Source organism: Mugil cephalus, chromosome 2 (assembly GCF_022458985.1).
Source record: "Mugil cephalus isolate CIBA_MC_2020 chromosome 2, CIBA_Mcephalus_1.1, whole genome shotgun sequence".
NCBI lineage: Eukaryota > Metazoa > Chordata > Actinopteri > Mugiliformes > Mugilidae > Mugil > Mugil cephalus.
The window spans coordinates 21493489-21509437 of NC_061771.1; the positions used below are offsets into that span (position 1 = coordinate 21493489).

At 41.2% G+C, this 15949-nt stretch overlaps 2 protein-coding genes across 3 annotated transcripts; both read right to left on the reverse strand.

The window, feature by feature from the left end:
- Window positions 1–322: 322 nt before the first annotated feature.
- Window positions 323–6543, reverse strand: LOC125004441 (perforin-1-like). 2 transcript variants are annotated; one of them, XM_047579034.1, is made up of 9 exons: window positions 6447–6543; window positions 3644–3930; window positions 3474–3553; window positions 3122–3167; window positions 2598–2734; window positions 2369–2507; window positions 2205–2285; window positions 1626–1863; window positions 323–750 (listed from the first exon to the last, which is right to left on the reverse strand). In XM_047579034.1, the coding sequence occupies exons 2-9, from the start codon at window positions 3911–3913 to the stop codon at window positions 695–697; spliced, it is 1047 nt and encodes a 348-aa protein (XP_047434990.1). In that variant the 5' UTR covers window positions 3914–3930; window positions 6447–6543; the 3' UTR covers window positions 323–694. The 2 variants fall into 2 exon arrangements, with proteins under 2 accessions (XP_047434990.1, XP_047434989.1); XM_047579033.1 differs by having other exon boundaries at window positions 1195–1863.
- A 2010-nt stretch (window positions 6544–8553) lies between these two features.
- pin1 (peptidylprolyl cis/trans isomerase, NIMA-interacting 1) lies at window positions 8554–13765 on the reverse strand. The gene is made up of 5 exons (XM_047578612.1): window positions 13598–13765; window positions 12290–12372; window positions 10839–10947; window positions 10645–10755; window positions 8554–9434 (listed from the first exon to the last, which is right to left on the reverse strand). Exons 1-5 carry the CDS (start codon window positions 13653–13655, stop codon window positions 9325–9327), a joined length of 471 nt encoding a protein of 156 aa, XP_047434568.1. The 5' UTR covers window positions 13656–13765; the 3' UTR covers window positions 8554–9324.
- Between the last annotated feature and the right edge of the window lie 2184 nt (window positions 13766–15949).

Sequence of the window (15949 nt, forward strand, 5' to 3'; positions counted from 1 at the left end):
TCCTAACAGTGTAAGGGTTAAGTAGTTGGCCCATTTATTATGTACTAGAATGAGACTTGAAGGTCCGTCACTCTTGCCTCCACAAAAACGATTTCTCTGGCAAACTTTTCTGGGCATGTAGCATATTGTTGGAACACTTGACCCACTAAGAATATGGTCTCATTTATAGACCATATTCTCACCTTGTAAGAATATCTTCAAATACATGTATAATTTCTCATACAAATGACAGACATGCTATTTGGTCTCATCCTCAGGCTGATGTTGGTCAGCCCCACTGAAAACAAGGAAGTACAGTCTGTTGTTTGAAGTGAAGCTGGTTTACAATCTTTATTTTCATGAGAAAGCTACATAGAATTTAATACAACAATGATTTGACATTGTCTCCACAATATGACTGACATATGACTGAAATGTCTAACTGCAAATACTGAAGATCAAACTGCATGAGGCATGACTCAGTTCATCAGTCATGTGACCTGTTGCAGTATCACACAGATTAAAGAAAAACATGCAGGCTGAAAAATAAAAGATGTATTACAATGGAGATGGTTTATAGCGCTCACATTTCTCTCCAGTCAGATGAGGGTCACAGGTGAGCTTGTACCTGACCTCATAACCACTGTGACCGTGGAAGCAGGTCCTTGTATAAGTCCCACTCATCAGGGAAAACGAACACCGTAACAGACGGTCATCATAGCGCAGATCCTTGTCCCAGACCTCGACCACAAATTCTTGGTTTGTGTGTGCCTTCAAGAGAAGAATTGATTAAAGTCAGATTGGTTGTAATAATGTTATCTAACAGATTGAGTTTAATGGGTAATTTTAGATGCAGCAAATGCAGCATAAAGAACAGTGGAGCTGGGGTTGATGTGTCCAGATGTCCAGACAATATCCAACACTTCTAATTTAACCATTGCAATTAATATATAAGAACCGCAATGGAATAACTTGCTGACATTACATCATGCATTTATTTACAATTATTGGTCATTACTGTATTTCACAGGAATAATTTTACTTGTTCTCTGTGAACACCTTCATTTTGCACTGTAGTGCCTGACTCAATAAGAGTACAACAAAACCAATCTGGGGAAATGCAGCTATACTGATATCAGCAAAAAGGCAGTGGCTAGCTGTAGTCGACTGAACACTGCTGGACTAGAATACATTCAGAGGAACAAGGTTACTGACCGTGCCCAGATTATAGTAAGAGTTCCACCATGGGGAGTTTGACTTAATTATATGAGTTGTGTGCCTGATGTAACCAAACTCGATCTTAGCATAGCTGTAGGTAGGAGAAAACAAAGCGACAGATGAAGTAACACTGCTGATACACCATCCTCAGATTTTAATCCCTCAGCTAAAGCACCTCTCAGTTACGCCAACAGGATCTCCTTTCAGACCCCAGGCTCGGACCATGGTGACCTCCAGGGTCCCCTTGCGGGTCGCCATGGGACAGCAATTGAAAGACAGGTTAGGACTGTACCCACAAGATGGTGTTCTCTGTGAGTCTTTCACTACATTGTCCTTTAAGTACTGCTCAATAGCAGCCTTCATCCCTGCCCTCCGCCTCTTTCTTGATACCAGCTCATATAATGGCCGAAGGGAGTATGAAACGACACCTGGGTGATCTTTCAGGCTACTCATCCAGTTGTTGAAGCCGCTGGAGTCTTCGTGGGTGAGTGAAAACTCCCCCAACCAACCAGAGCCACCTTCCACCTCTGTGTAGTGTTGGTGGAGACCACCGCCGAAGGAGACTGATGTACCCCGATTCTGCACGACTGGGGTACAAGACTCAAGGCTGGAACTTGCCAACTTCCCCAGACCGACAGAGAAACCGAGTGATAAACAGGAGTGAACCTGGAAGACAGGAGGAAAAAGAAAATGCTTCATATAGTCACTGGCTGCATTTACTGTAAATTGTAGTTTTATGATGAGCTGTGACCGACGAAGCCAGCAGTCGGCTGGTGGTTTTACAGAGTTTCCTATTTAAACCTCAACTTCCCACCAGTCTCTTAGAAGTGAAGAAGCTACTCGGATGAGCAGCAAAACATCCTGAAGTTTTATAAACCCCCTTTTGGATTACCATGACCTGGATGACTGAGAAGTTTGAGATTATACGGTTTGACATTTAATAGCTAAATAGTCCTCACTGTTTGACGAGGTGAACGACTTAAATACTGTGTGCAGTCTTCAAGTACCTGATCTGAGGTGAATCCATTCAATCTGGACAAACATGTTCGTGAAGCCGTGACTCGTCTGAGTCGACCCCCAAGGTAAACCTGGGACAAGGTACATTGTTGTTGAAAAAAATGTGCATTACTTGTGAAATAAAAAAAAGAATGTGGTGTGTGAGAGCATTAACCTGACGTATGTAGTGTGTGCCATAGATCGCTATGAGCTGGTCGTACTCATCTTTGGTATTAGAGTTGTAGGAACTTGGCAAATCGGCCAAATCCTTACTGAACTCTGAACTGAGGGGAGGTTTTTTTGGCACCCGATACCTAGAGACAAAGAGACTGTCTTAGCTATGCAAAACAATCTTTTATGACATATTGAACATATGTTGTGAAGCAGTATTGCTTGCAACCTACCTATAGTGACTGCAGGAGAGTCTTTGGGTACTGAAGCTGTAGCGATCCTCACTGCTTCTTTGTTTGGCAAAGTTGTAAATATCGGAGTGTTTCCCTTCCACCCCAAAGTGCAAAAGTGAATCTAAATTTTGGGCAACCTGATAAAATTGAATGAAAATATAAAAGTTTATGGGCCGCTTAAAGGTAAAAACAACAACAACAAAAAAAATCTGACCATACAAGTTTGAAACTATTTCCATGTAAATGAAAGACTATTAAAGACAATAAGCTCAATTGAAATTCATGCACCTCACATTGACCCTAGCAGCGGCTCATCTAGTGTATCATTCATTCCACTGTGTGGGCATTGCATGTATGCTCTCATCGCTGTCTCTGTGCCGTTTTCTTTCTTTTTTTTACTCTGACGTAAAACGTCCCAGTCGTGTTTGTCAGTTTTTGTAGCCTGGCTGGCAATATGCAAGATTCATACCTGTCTATGAGTTATAATGATAACATTACACCAGTAGCTGTGAGCTGTATCCTACCTTCCAGTCCTTAATGTCCTGGGAGATGTAAGTGTCAACCAGTGAGCTGTGGACCAATTTAAAGTAAAAAAAAAAGACATGAAACAAAATGTTCATTTTTAGACAGCTATGTGTGCTCATATGAACTCGATCACATACCTCAAATTAAGCATGAGACAGAAAGTTGAAATCATCATAATAATTAAATGATGAAGCTGATCATAGAGAGTTGAGTTGTATTAGCATGGCAAACATTTACATAAACCTCTCATGGATTTTATTTGTTTTTTTTGGTATAACATTAACAGAGTGCAAGTCTGTGTCTCTGGATACTTAATATCTGTAGTGATTACAATAGTGTATAATACCATACCTAATAGAGTTGTCTGTGCTGTTTTTGATTTCAATGCTACATTGGCTGTATGAACGCCAGTCGACTGCAGAGACTGGCAGCTGAAAACGAAGCAGAGGACACCATCATCAGCATGTACACATAACGTGTGTAAAACTATTTAACTCTGTAACCGTTTGTTTATTGATTACTTTGTACAGTTGGTTGCCAAGAAGAGGGCTGGAGCAGAGTTTGCAGGTGTCATTAGGGGTGAGATAGGTCATCACATCCACCACGTATGACCCCTTTCGACGCAGGGTGACCATATCAAATCCCTCCCCCACCAGGTTGTAGCCGGGTACGAAGGGAGCAGAGATACACTGATTGCGATTCCCAACCTGCCAGGAGAGAACAGGGGAGTGGTACGACAGAAAGAGGAAGAGACTCAGGTAGAGAGAGTTGGGGGCTGATGAGGAGAGCATGGCTGGAGTCAAAGAGACTGAAATGTTACAGACAGACAGAGACAGAACAGACAGAAAACAAGAACACATTGAATAAAATATTAAATAAAATAGGTATGAGAGCAGCTATAATGAACAATGTAACCAGTTAAACATAATAGAGCAGAGCAGCCGAGAAGACTGAAGACTGGGACAATGTAGAAATATGGCACAAGTAAGAGAGGATATCAAACCATTTATTCCTCCATTTTGGCAAAACTCCAACACTGTGTGTGGATATCATCAACATTTTTCAGGCCAAGGACCTATTATATGTCTATTATATGTCTATTATATGTATATATAAACACAGCCTAGTGATAGTTATAAATATACATTATTATCTTGTAGTTTGCATTCAATATTAAGCTTTTGCTTATTCCTTTACTAAAATATGCTGGATTCATGTTGATGTGTATTCACAGACATTTGTGGGGAGAAATTAAAAAATGTATAAAAAATGTCTTATCAACCAAAGATTTTGTGATCCCTCATGGTGGAGCCTTGTGGTGACAGCATCATCCTGTGTCGGTATTTCTTAACAGAGAAGCAGTGTAATAAAGAGAGTCTCTGCAAAACCTGCTTCTGGGTAGAGACTGATGGGTTGATATTTGTGTTGAGACGCTGCAGACCGGTGCAGCCCATTTTGTTTTTGGTTAAATTGAGAAGTGTAACATTTGTTATCATTGTGTCATTTTTTTATCGGGGAGAAAAAGCAGGATTGGCTCCAAATATCGGCTCAGAAAAATCAGCAGCACGTTTTGGCCATCGGTCGGTGCTGATGTAAAAATAATCAGTATCAGCCCTCGGTCGAGCTCTACTTCTGGGTGCAGTCATTCCCTCAACACCACCAGTCTTTACAGGTATCCTATCTACCTGCATTATCTGAGATTCTGTTTTATGAACCCGTCATTCATTGAAATGCACTGTGGACCCATCACAATAAACCCCATGAAAAGTACAATAAAACTGCAGTTTTGATTTGACATCCCTTTGTTTCAAACCAGACAGCTTCAGTAAAACAACATAATCATTAACAGATGTCCATCTCTTGCTTCTGGTTTGAGGCTGAGGTTAGTGAATCCAACTGAAAACAGAATTACTGATAAAAGGACACAAAGAGAAATATAAAACTAGATAACAGATCACACGCAAACTGGGATTTCCTGGGTAGACTGGGTGTTAGCAGTTACAGTCGCCTCCAAAGAAGGAAAGGAAGGAAGAGGATAAACCAACATGAAATCCAGGGAGCTGTCTATGGGAGAATAGCAAGGCATTTTGAAGCTGAGAAAATAAAGAAAATCAATCAGAGCCGCTGGACAAACATTGGGCTTAGAAAGCACAACAATTTGTAATGTCCTGAATAAAAAAGAAACTACTGGTGTACTGAGCACCAGATGTCAAACAGGTTGGCCAAAGAAAACAACAGTAGTTGATGACAGAAATATTGTGAGAGCTGTGAAGAAAACACCCAAAACATTAGTATGTGACATCACCAACGACCTCCACAGTGCAGGGGTGAAGGTATCACAATCCACTGTTTGAAGAAGACTCCGAGAGCAGAAATATAGAGGCCACAAAAGATGCAAACCACTCATCATTAGTAAGAATCAGAAGGCCAGATTGAAAAGAAAGGACTTCATCAGGGGAAAAAAGGGGAAGGTTTTAGACTGGCCAAGTCAATCACCTGACCTTAACTCCAATTGAGCAGCATTTCACCTCCTGAAGAGGAGACTGAAGGGAGAAACTCCCCGAAACAGACAATAACTGAAAGAAGCTGCAGTAAAAGCCTGGAATAGTATCACAAATGAAGAATGCAACAGTTTGACGATGTCGATGGGTCGCAGGCTTGAGGCAGTCATTGCAAGCAAGGGTTATACCACCAAATATTAAATGTTATTTATTTATTTAAAATCTCACCATTCCATATTGAAGCTAGAAAGATTTCATAAAAATGTCAATGACAAAATCTGAGGATACAACCAGGGCATATTTTTCCTTGCCACTGTCGCCCTCAGGCTCGCTCTGGAGGTTGCAGGCTGGTTTTTGTAAAGCGTTTTGAGACCATTTGTATTGTTATAGGCGCTATATATATAAAATTGAATTGAACTGAACGTTAAGATTACTTGTTCCATTACTTCTGCTCACCTAAAAATGCTGTTGTGTAATACAAACAGTGATTTATCCTATGTTTTTTAACACATCTAGATGTAAATACCACGAAATAAAAGCTAAGATTCTGAACTCTTGTCTCATCTTTTGATCTTAAACCCAAATGTCTTCAGTGAACAACAAAAACAAAGGAATTTGCATTGCTGTTACAATACTTTTGGAGGAGACTGTATACCTGTCAGACTGTAAAGTTCAATGCACATTCAACCTCCACAAACAAATTATCTTATCTCTTATTAAACAAAACTCATAGAATCAGAAATAGCTTTTTGTCAAATGTGATTTTTTAATCAATAAAATGATCAATATCAAATCCAAAGTGAGGCTCTCAGAATAAACTCACCTCTGGTCTTTTAAAAAACGATACTATCGTGTTCGTATGCTGTTACTCAAAGATCACGTCGGTTTCGTTCTCATGCCTTTATTCAACTGACTCAACATCACACTTTACTACACCTGCCGTCTCATGTCACACCTCTTAAAGTCACAGTAACTTTAAACTTAACCAGGCCCCACAGGACATTTCATAGGATGATTTCTGAACATAGTCCAGATCTGAGAGATGGCATGCCACAACCCCCTGCGCTGTACTCACCACCCAAGCTGAGCTGAGTTCATCGTCAAAGGTTTTCCCTTCCTCTAGACAGGCTCAGAGTCCATCTGAGTTTTAGTCAGTTTTTCCACCCCTTTATTACTCTCCGGGTTATTAGCTGCCATTAGCTGTGGTAACAACACTGGGAAGCCCCCAGCACCCAAACAGGCCGCCCAGGCCACTGATGACGGTGTGTGTGCTGATGGAGGTCAGTTGAAAGACCTCTGGCCATTTTGAATGAAGGTTGTGTACAACGGGTAGTGTGCGTGTGCAGGCGTCCCGTGAAGTTCTCTACAGAGGTCAACCTGGATATGTTCCCAAGATGCAGACGACCAAGGGGTTGAGGAAAGGGATGCTGTGGCAGACTGGCCCATCTTCACACTCAGGAGGCAGCAGGCACAGTTACATACCAACTGCTCTACATCAGAGTCTATGTGGGGCCACCACACGGTATCCTGGCAGCGTTGCTTCACACTGGCCACTCCCAGGTGCCCCTCATGTGCCCCTTAGGGTCTCTGGAGCAGCAGCACGGTGGCCACGAGTGAGGCACACTGACCCCCAGCAGGGGAGCAGGCCGTCCTCCACCTTGGCTGGCCAGCCGTTATTGACGAAAGTACGGAGGGTTGCGAGTGTGTCGTTATCAGCTGAGGCCTGCTGCAGCTCTGCTGCTGGGTGACTACTGTACTGAGGGGCCCATGCAGGATGTGGACCCGGTCTTCATCGCTCTCTGACTCTGGCGTTGTCCCACCTGTCTCCTTCGTCAGGGACACAGCTCTTGACAGGAGGTTGGCCACTGTATTAGCGCACCCAGGCATAAACTCCAGACTGAAGTTGTACTGATTCAGCCGGTCAGCCCAACGTAGCAGTCTCATGGGTCTGTGCCCTGAGCCTTCGGTCGCCAACAGACATGTCAGTGCCTGATGATCTGTGCGAATGGTGAAGGCCTGCCCATACAGATAGCGCTCGCCCCCCTCAGACTAGTGCTGTTTATAAATATACTTATATATAATTATTATATATTATTATCAAGTTGCATTCAATATTAAGCTATTCAAGTAAAACAGTTTCAAATATTCATTTTTTATTTCGAACATGTGCAACAGTAGAGTGGCCGTGCAACTGCCATAAACATAAATAAACCTAACTGGTGTATTAAGAGATAAAGAAAATAATTTGCAGATTCAAGTTTTAACTTTGAACCTAGCTCAATGTAGTAGGTACAGCGAATCACCAAGCCATTTTGGCCACAGCAGTCTCTGTTAGCAATGTTAGCTTCTCTTCTGCTAATACTGGAGCACATCTGGGATTTCACTTTGGACACAAGTATCATTGTTTGATGATGTTACCGCTGTCTAATCATTACATGTCAGACTGCCGCGGCTCCTCTGGTTATAACATTATAATTTACACGTTACTAAGACGTGATGATTTTGTAAATAAATACGTGTGATGTTCATGAAACTTAAAATAAAATTATGTTTTTTTTAAAAAAAAAGGTTCATATTTTCGCAACAAAACTTCAAAATGTGACAGTTTGAGTGCCCTGTGTAGGCCATAGAATTTGATCACTAAGGTTTCTGACACCACTACAAAATGGTCTAAGAAACTTTACATTTTAACAAGTATGGTCTAATCGCACAACCCCTCAAGACCTACCACCACCCAGTGTCTCTCTCTCTCTCACACACACACACACACACACACACACACACACACACACACACACACACACACACACACACACACACACACACACACACACACACACACACACACACACACACACACACACACATCTATAGCTATGTTCAATGCATCTCCAAAAACTGAGGAAAACAAAAGCACACCAGGCCTTAGATACAAAAAAAGGATTTATTTTATTTACGCCCCGGTGACAGTTCACATGAACATTGATGCTTTTAAAAGCTGTGGAGCTCATTGTTAAAACCTGCAAGCTTTCAGCGGTGCCGTCTTGACATATCCGAGGGGAAAAATACATGCACTTCTCTACGTGGATGAATTATGAAAACAAATAACTGTTTGTTAAACCTTTGCAAACAACAGAAACGTTAAACCACCAGGTATGTACAGAGAACTCAGAGTAACAGTGCCTTCTCTGACAGGAGGGACCTGCAATGGTTAGAAAGCATCTCAATAATCTATTATCCAAAACAATTATCCGGATGGATGAAATGCTTTGGCACACATACAGTAGAAGTGGAAAAGCTTACAGGAAAACATACAGTAAATGGTCCTCTTGAAGACATGCACATACCTGGAACAAGCTTTTTCTTTTTTTCTTTTTTACAAACATATTCTTAAACCATGAGACATGGTTTCCATAGGGAGGTCACTTCCACAGGCACTCATGTTTTTATAAAGCAGTTAATAAAAGCTTGAGGTCTTATGAGTAATTTCGAATACTCCTTTAATTTTCAGTGTAATAAAATTATTAAGTGTTTGATAGCGCTTGGAATTAAATTATCCCACCTAGAAGAACACTGGAAGCTTCTGATTATTGGGCGGCATGTGTGTTATTGAAATAAATTGCAGCCTTAGTTGTGTTGATCTCTGTGTGTGTGTGTGCCTGAAGATGTAAGAGGAAACTACAGTATGTGGCGTCTTCCATTCAACCAGTGCGTAGGATGATGTGCACTCCGGAGTCAGTAAACACAGGGCCGCTCATGTCCCCGACTTTGAGAGCAAAGGAGGCGTCTTCGAAAGGCTTCTGCATCTGACCTGAAACACAGACACAGACACTAAACGTTAAACTACTGAAATGATCTCCCACATTCAACTAAACACGGAGCATGCTGCATTTATGACTTGTGACATCTGTCTTACATTAGGAATAAATGTTTTAAATGCATTTAAATGCTCATTAAGCTTCCACTGGTTTCCACTGATTTGGGTGGAGACCGCAAACAAGAGGTCATTATAGAAAAGCTCAGGTTGAATTTACCCTCCTTAACTTTCTTAAAACGCTTCCTACTTCTATACATTAAGCATATTTATTACAAATAATACTAAATGATCATTGAGGTCCCATGAAAAGTCCAAAGACAACTACACACACACACACACACACACACACACACACACACACACACACACACACACACACACACACACACACACACCTTGGTAGATTTCAAATTTGGGGACACAAATAGGGTTTTTAAGCCCAACACCTCTGCATCGTTGAGCAAACTTCACTGTGTATTTATAATAACTGATCTGCAGATGTTCATTTTAATGTGATCCACTGTAACAATGTGGCTGACTGACATGTTTTCAAATTAGTCAAGTTTTACTGGACATTAAAGAAGCTGCAAATAATGGGCGGTTTAGACTTCTGCGTCAGATTGACGCAGTTGACAAATGTGTGATTGGTCCTCTTGGTAGTAGCATGTTTCTGCTTTAGTATCTCCGGCTGCTTCTCCATCGCACAATTAAAATATATATATATATATAAAAAGGTCTAATCAATCAAAGATATTGTGACCCCCCCCCTGCAGTACCTCCGTGAACCCCTAGGGGTCACAGATCTCCTGTTGAAGACTTATGTTCTATATTAAACTCAGCCTAGTGCTGTTTATAAATATACATAATTATTAGCATTTTGCATTCAATATTAAGCTATCCCTTCATTAAACTATGTTGTATTCATGTTAATGTGTATTGAAAGAAATTTAAATTTGTGGAGGGAAACTAAAAAAGTACATAAAGTCCCTGCTGAAGACCAATGCTCCATATTTATTAGTTGATGGCTGAAGCCTTAAACGGACACTATTTCCCATAAACAAGCCTACAAATGAGCCAAGAGGTTGCAGCTCAATCGTGTAAGTACATTTGTTGGAGAAAAGGGTATACGTAAGAAGAAACGAGCTTCATCGGACTGAGCCGCTAAAGCCGGTGGAACATGACGTGACATCATGACCCCGTGTACCTCTGCCAAACAGTCCCAGGTCTCCACCGTTCTTAGCTGAGCTGCAGTCACTGAACTGAGAAGCCAGGGACTCGAACTTCTCCTGTCCAGACCTGATCTGTTCTATGTACTCTGCAACAGAGAAGAGCGAGGGGGCATTAAATACGTTGATCAAACACTTTGGCTTCTTCCTCTCTGCTCCGCTAAAAACTTACTCTGAATGAGATCCAGGGCCTCGTCTTTAGTTCGTGTAATGTTTTGTTCTCGCCAGGACGACGGACGACGTGACTGATTGTGCTTCACCAGGAGGTGAGAGCAACGAACCTGAAGATTTAAAACCAGACTGATCAGTGTCAACGTGGCAAAATTGTCAAAAAACACTCAAGGTAAGAGTGTCAATTATATGCTGCTATAAAAAAAAACACAAAAAAACATGCTCTAGTCTAAGTGACAAGTTAGAACAAACTGCTACAGAATATTTTATTGAGGGAACCACTCACAGAAAATTGACAATATTTTAATAATTGATTTATTTTTGGGGCATTTTTTCACACTATTTTAAAATAAAAAATGTGTCAGACCATATGATAACGTAACTTCAGTGTGTTGTAGGCTCAGTTTTAAGAGGATTAAGAGACAAAACATTCATGAGCTAATTGAAAACACTGGAAAATGTCTGGAAAACCGTTAGCTGCAGCCTTTTTCCATGACTTCCATTTATCTGTGTCAGTTGAAGACCCAGGTTAAGACTCAAGCCACACATGGAACAACTTTACTAAACAGACATATTTCAGCTAGTGGGCTTCATCTGAGTCATCGTGAAAGCTTACAGCTCGCTAACCACACTGAAGTCACCGTTATGTTATAACCCGATGTAAAGGCCCCGACCTCAAACGTGTTGTTCCATAAACGACAAGTGTTGCTGGAGTCTTAACTTTTCGATATTGTCATATTCCTGATATCACGAGTCATATATGAGTAAAATATTAAAACTAGTTTGTGATGACTTCAAAGACTATTAAAAATTACAGTTATTCAGGAGGAAGCTGAACATCTATCAAATGGATTTTCCACAACATGGTTAGTTAAAAGTTAGTTAAAAAATAAATGAATTATTATTAGCCATCCGTTACTCCAGTACGCTTTACCAGAAGGGGTTTCTACTGAATGTGAAATTAATTAGATTACACACTACATTTAACAGGTACTACTAGGAAAGTCTTAACTCATCTTAAATGCTAATCTGATAATCACTGGTATTTATTTTATTACTGTTCCTAATGAATAAAACAATGACAGTATCATCAAAAGTCAACCACGAACAATAGTAAAATAAATTATGTTCATTTAAAACCTTTATGAACTTACTTTTTTGTTATTGCTTCCTATTTTACTCTGCAGCTCTCATAATAAACTTTCCCGACTATACCTACTACCGACCACTAGATGTCACTGCCCTTCAGTCCAATGCTCCGAAGCCTTGAATCTTTTAGTGGCAGCTTTATGAGAACTCATCACTCATTTTAATCGTCACATCGCTTAATCAATTTCAGCTTGTTTTTAAGTTATGTAGGGAGGCACTTTGTAATATTCAGAGCAGAGCTATATAATAAAACTTTATCTTTATTTAACTGAAAACACTAAATTACTACACATTACAGACAACCTTATCTGGCTCTCCGCGGCCGTCTCCCACGGGACGCTCCCACTGGCTGGCGTTGGTGATGTGGTTGAAGTAGTAAACCTTGCCTGTAGGCAAAACGACACAGAGCCATTAAAGCCGCACTCATTGATTTTCTAAACACAGCATAACAATCTAAAAACACAAATGAGACATCTAGTATCACAAATCTGTACTGACGACAATGCAATACAGCGGACAGTGTATCAGCTGTAATACACAAGTGGCTTCCATAGTCTCTTACAATCTCAGTTTTTAGCGCCACAGATAATATTTGTTCGATTAGGAATCCATGGAGACAAATGATGGTCTCTGGGTCCTTAACTGCACACAGATCCATCAGCTGACATGCAACCACGTTTGATTTCCATTGAGGTCATCCTGGTGTAGACTCCTGGAGTATGCATGTTCTCTCTGTGCTCGCATGGGTTTTCCTCCCACAATCCAAAGACATGACTGTTAGGGCTAACTGGTGTAGTCCATTAGTGTGCATGTGAACATTTGTTTACCTCTTCGTGTTAGCCCTGTGATAGACTGGCAACTGTGGTGTTTACTAGAACGAGAATAGATGTTAAAAAACACCTCAAACCGACTAAATAAGCTCATTGTTTTTATGTGATGAAGCTACTGGACCCCAGATTTCCCTCAGGATAAATAAAGTGAATATCTACCTATACCTGCTGTATGACAGTTTGCACAATACTGTACACATAAGTGTATATTCCATAGCCATATTGTCTAGACCACTGTCATATTTATATTACATCACATTAAATTCTGACTTAGATTTGGGTTAGATATCGTCTTCACTGTTTATAACGAGCATCTTGCAGAGCTGAAAACAAAATTTCGCTGCACTACACAAACTATTTCCTGCGGAGGCGATAAAGCGGATTCTATCCTATTCCTTTCTTTTCTATTGCCGGCCTCCTGTCATAATTGTGAGAAGTAAAACCCCTGCTGAGGCTCACCCAGTCTGCAGGTGAGCTACTGGGCGGGGGTGACGTCATGCAGGGCCCTGCAGCAGCACCCAGGTTGAATGGACAGCAATGGCGCGATCATGAAGCAGCACACCAAAATATCAGACGATACCACACACGAATCACACACCTACAGCACCACTTTACCCACCGCTGGTTTGAGACCTTTGTCAGATCTAAAGCTCTGGCTGGTTTCACCACTAAGCCACGATGCTGCTGTGCTGCTGCTGCTGCTACTAGCTAGTGGGCTAAGTTTACTACATACAGCCATTCAGCTCGCATTTCTATCTTCTCGTGGCTCGCGTTTCATTACCTGAACTGCGGCTCATTCTTTTCTCCCATCCGGACGGCAGGTTTTCCTCGTCTGCCATTATTTCTTATGTTTTCCGTGCAGCGTTTTCAAAATTTAATTCCTATGTAGCTACCGTATACCAGACTGGGCTGCAGCTAAGGTGGATCGCGACAGTTCGCAAAGCGTTTACGGTACGAGTTGTTTTCAGACTCGGTCCCGCCTTTCTTGGAGTTCTCTGTCCTGTTATTGGTTTACGAGTGCTGTCAATCATTATTGCGACCATTTTATTGGTCAATAACGCGGAAACGCAACTAAATCCTCTTTACGGCAAGTGCGCTCCAGAAAATATCAGCAAGAGGGAAACGTTTGTCATACTGCAGTAAATTTTCAGGTATGAATGGCGGGCTTAATCGCGCAATTTCTTTAAAAAGGAACGCTATTAAGAAGATATTCGAGATATAATACAAATTTATGCGTGTCATTTTTGAACATGACGCTTGTCTGTACGACAACCGTTATGTGACGGTGTTGTGTAGCTAGCATTGGCTAACCAAAACAACGTAGGGATTTAAAGTATATTTTAAAAGGTCTTTTTCGATACACAATGTCTGTAACAATAACAATACCCCTATCTATCTATCTATCTATCTATCTATCTATCTATCTATCTATCTATCTATCTATCTATCTATCTATAGGAGTGGTTTTAATCGACTCAACGGGCGCACATGTTCAGAATCAGCTTTATTGTTATGTGAACACATACATTTGACTCCGGTCACTTTGCTCAGTGGTATAACAAAATAAAAAAAACAACACTTGAATAAAAATGTACACAAAAATAGAAATACGTTACTGTACAACATAGATTTTCAGAATACAAAATAGTGTGTGTGTGTGTGTGTGTGTATATATGCATCTGTATATAAAGTGAATATGAACATGAATTGAAAAAGAGTATGAGCATGATGAACAGTAGTATGTACAAAAATGCAATGAGGTGGTTACTGGGAACAGTCACATGTTCTGTGACTGCTCAGAGTTCTTCAGAGCGACAGCCCAGGGACAGAAAGTGTTTTTGTGCCGGGTTGTTTTGGCATACGGTGCTCTGTAACACCGGCCTGAGGGGAGGAATCTGAATAGTGTCCAGGTTGTGAGGGGTCAGTGGAGATTTTACCGGCCCGCTTCCTGACCCTGGACTGGTACAGGTCTTGGATGGGGGGAAGGTCAGTGCCGATAATTCTCTCTGCAGACCTGTTTTTCCTCTGCAGTCTCTCCCTGTCCTGTCTGGCGGCTGATCCAAAGCAGCCCGTGACGGATGCGGTGAGGACAGACTGGATTATTGCAGAGTAGAAGATGATCAGCAGCTCCTGGGGCAGGTTCAGATTCAAGATTCGAGATCACTTTATTGTTCCCCAAAGGGAAATAGTTTTGTCCAAGCGTCCCAAGATAACAAAGAACATATGTGAACCAGCCATAGAAATAACAATAAGGGTCAAATAAAATAAGATAAAATAGAAAAAAAAAAATAGAATAAGAATTACAGAAGATAATCTACAGTCAAATTTACATGGGATATACAGGCAATTATGTACAGACATGAGATACACAGACATTTTAAAGTGCCTTAGTCCCAAAGTGTCTCGGTGTGCGGTTATATAAAGTGTCTTGTGAGCCAGTGCGCAACAGACAGGCTGCAGTCATCCAAGTATGTTCATCTCCCTTGTGTTTACAGGAACTGAAAATGATCGAGGTGGTTTGCAACGATCGTCTGGGCAAGAAAGTCCGGGTCAAGTGCAAGTATCCTTCGCTGAACCTATAGACATGATGCTGAGTATTACACCCCGTCTCACGTACAATCTGCATCCAGTGTAGGCAGTAGGCAATTTGATTGATGATGAAACTTGTGCAACATGGATAGAAAACAATGCACGTCAGGAGAATTCAGTGTTCTCCAGGCAGGCTGGGTTCACTGGTGACTGTAAACTTGACATAGGTGCATGAACATGTGAGACCTCTCTGACCCTCCTGTTCTGTTATTTAGGTTGGTGTTTCAGGTTTAATATAACTACTCTGCAGCCAACACAGTGCCAACTCAGGTCACATCAATTTAAGATGGAAGAGAAGAACTCAAACTGGAGGCTGAACCTTTCTCTGTAGAGCAGGGCTGTGTTCACTGTGTTGATGCAGGCACACGATGCTTTCCACTCTCCCACACCGCTCCTTCCTTAACAGCCACATTTCAGCTCCGAAGATACCATTGGAGATCTGAAGAAGCTCATTGCTGCCCAGACGGGGACGCGACATGACAAGATTGTATTAAAGAAATGGTAGGTTGCCATTTTTTAAGCTAACATGTATGTGTGTCTCATT